Here is a 2846-nt window from a genome sequence, read left to right as displayed (position 1 = left end):
TACTTTTTTTCCAGAGTAGTTCCTTGGCCCAAACCACAGCTTGGTCTTTTATAGTCAAACACAGAAGCTTTTTTATGACTGCTCGGTAGCCACTAGAATCCTTTCTATATAACGTACAATACAGACACATAAATATCTTCCTTTCAGTGTTCTTCACAACAGTCTCAGATCTGTCGCCCACTGTTTGCATCATGCAAGATGATGTACAATGCGTCAATACAGGCTTTCTGATTAAGACTGAAGCACTATTAGCCAATGTTGAGCCTATGAATAAATTTAATTTTTATTCTGGTCAGGCCACTCCTGGAAGAACATGAAGAGTTCCTTTTCTCCCCTCCAGATGCTTCACACTCTCTCATTGCAGCCCTAGGTCTGATACTGAGATCTGGACAGTAAGAGCAGAGCAGTTCTGTGCCAGCCAGCAAACCAAGAATTGGTCTCCAAATGGACATTGGAAATGCCCAGTCTGCTGTAGGGTATGCTGGCACATTATAGTGCATGTCACTCAGCCCAGACAATTTAGATCGACTGCGAGTCTGTGATAACTGAGAATTCAGTATTTGTGTATCATGCATTAAAAAAGGCAGGGGAAGGCTTATCATCTATAAATAAGTGATTTAATTCACTGGAGCGAAAATGTTTAACGTCTATAAATAAGATCATTTATTTCACTGGAGCCATTGTGATACAATTTTACAACAGGATTGAGAGCCATTTTTATTGATCACTTCAAATCAATTGTGTTGTTGCATAAAAATAATACAAAATATTATCACATTTATGACTCTCCTACATCAGTACACTTGGAATGTTGCTCTTTATCACTTCACATCTGTTTAATCAAGCTAATATTCCATCTGCCTCTTCGGTGCGATAATGTAGTGAGAACAAACTCAAATTACTAATAATGACCAACCCATTCATCTCCTGATCAAAGAGCTAGCTGTGGGATTTAGATTTTTTTTAAAGCACACAAAGATTCATTCTCTTTTCTAAACATTAGATTTTGCAGAAAGAAAAGAAAATCTCCGCTATATGCAAACGCATTTTTTGGCACCACAGAATTTGCTTACAGGTTTCAACTTTGTCCTTCAGAAGAGCTGGCAGAATTGGCTACAGAAGTTACTTTGCCTCCACAGGCTTATTGCATCCTCTGCTTCATCTGCCGTTCTAAGGACTCGGAGTAGAAGACCTCGATTTCTTCAAGTCATGCAGTCAGCCCAAAATTCTAAAGAAATGAACTTCTCTGTCTGTGCTTTTGTAAAGAGACTGAATACAACTGCATACTTCCACAGGGAGAAAGAGTCCAACAGTTCCTCACCTTTGGATGAAGCTTTCTTGTACTATTTGCAGGAGTGGACTCTCAGCCCATCGTACACAAACATGAAGGTGTTTTTAATCCCTCCACTTGTTTGCTTCGTGGCAGGTGTCCTCATCATTCCTTCCATCTTGTTTGTGATTTTCTCTAGGTTTAGCATCCGTCAGGAAACAAGGTACATGCTGCTGGGAAATGCTTTGCTCTGTGACCTGATATACATTTTGTTCTACACCCTGTCTGCTGTTTTTAATGCAGCAAATCTAAAGCTCCCAAAGGAAGCTTGTATCCTCCTGTTATTTTTGCTGGCACTRGCTTACTGTGGAGGATTGTTCACAGCTGCTGCGATGGTCTTGGACACATACATAGCTATTTCCTTTCCTTTGCGCTACATTGCTATTTTGCCTGCTTCACGAACGAAAAAAGTGATTGTATTACTATGGATCTGTTCTGGGGCTTTCCCTGCWACTTTCTTCTTGTTGCTATGGAGCACTCAAAACTTTGTGCCCTGTGTCCTGGAAATGTGCTCCATTCCAGTGATACTGATATTAACGCTGAATGGGACCGATGCTACGAAACTCTGTTACTGGCTTGCTGCCTCTGTTATCTTTCTCTGTCTGTTTTTAATGCTCTGTTGCTATGCTATTCTGTATTTTAAAACAAGAAAATCAGGGATATGGGAGAGCATCTCCTCTAGAGCCAGTGTGACATTCTTAATGCATCACACTGTGTTGTTCTTCTACTTCTCTCCACTCTTGGCACTTATTGTAGAATCATTCTTGTACATTAACTCTGTCATTGGACTACAGATAGGAATCTGGGTCTCCCTGGCAATCTGCAATGTCCTGATGATTCTGCCTAAAATTTTGTTCCCTTTTCTGTATGGGCTCCGGTACAGAGAGATCTCAGCCTCTCTCAAATCCATGGTCAGAAGAAAGCGTCTTTGCCTGGTGTCACCTGGTCCATCACCATCCTGAGGCAACCAGAGCACAGCAACAGCGGAGGAGTTGTCCTTACCTTGTTAGCCTGGCACAAACCACTCGACTTCTTTTTCCAAGCATGAGGAGGTAGGGGTTGGTCACTCTGCCTCCTTGGTGCCAGGAGGTCACAGATCTTTCACCACATCACAGTTTGGGATCACGGTGAACACTGCTCTGGGCGAAGTTCTGAGCCTTCTTCTGATGTGGGAGGGCAGTATCTTTTGGAGGAGATACTGAATCAGGGCCATTTCTACCCGTCTATSGTAGATGCCTCTCTGGAACATAGAAAATGAAAAATAGATGGTGCTAAGCAAAGGAGGTAACCACGGGTGCCTCGGTCAGCATCGCCTACAGCAGAGAGGTCCTTAGCCGAAGGTGCTGTCGCTGTGGGCAGAGYGACTCATTCTTTCGCTCACGGTGTGTTCTGGCAAGGTCGGCAGCCGGTGCCCTGTTCCGAAAAACACCCTGTGGAACTTGCCACCGAAAGCGGCACCCAGCGAAGCGCTGCGCCTCGCCTCGTGTGCCCTGTGCTAGCCTCTCATCGGCCCTAT

At 43.6% G+C, this 2846-nt stretch overlaps 1 protein-coding gene across 1 annotated transcript; it reads left to right on the top strand.

The window, feature by feature from the left end:
- Positions 1-664: 664 nt before the first annotated feature.
- Positions 665-2564, top strand: GPR148 (G protein-coupled receptor 148). Its single transcript, XM_026080088.1, has one exon. It carries the CDS (start codon positions 1036-1038, stop codon positions 2290-2292), a length of 1257 nt encoding a protein of 418 aa, XP_025935873.1. The 5' UTR covers positions 665-1035; the 3' UTR covers positions 2293-2564.
- The last annotated feature ends 282 nt before the right edge of the window (positions 2565-2846 follow it).

Source organism: Apteryx rowi, unplaced genomic scaffold, assembly GCF_003343035.1.
Source record: "Apteryx rowi isolate R43461 unplaced genomic scaffold, aptRow1 scaffold_51, whole genome shotgun sequence".
NCBI lineage: Eukaryota > Metazoa > Chordata > Aves > Apterygiformes > Apterygidae > Apteryx > Apteryx rowi.
The sequence above is the reverse complement of the archived record's forward strand: the minus strand, read 5'-3'. Positions and strand labels throughout refer to the sequence as shown.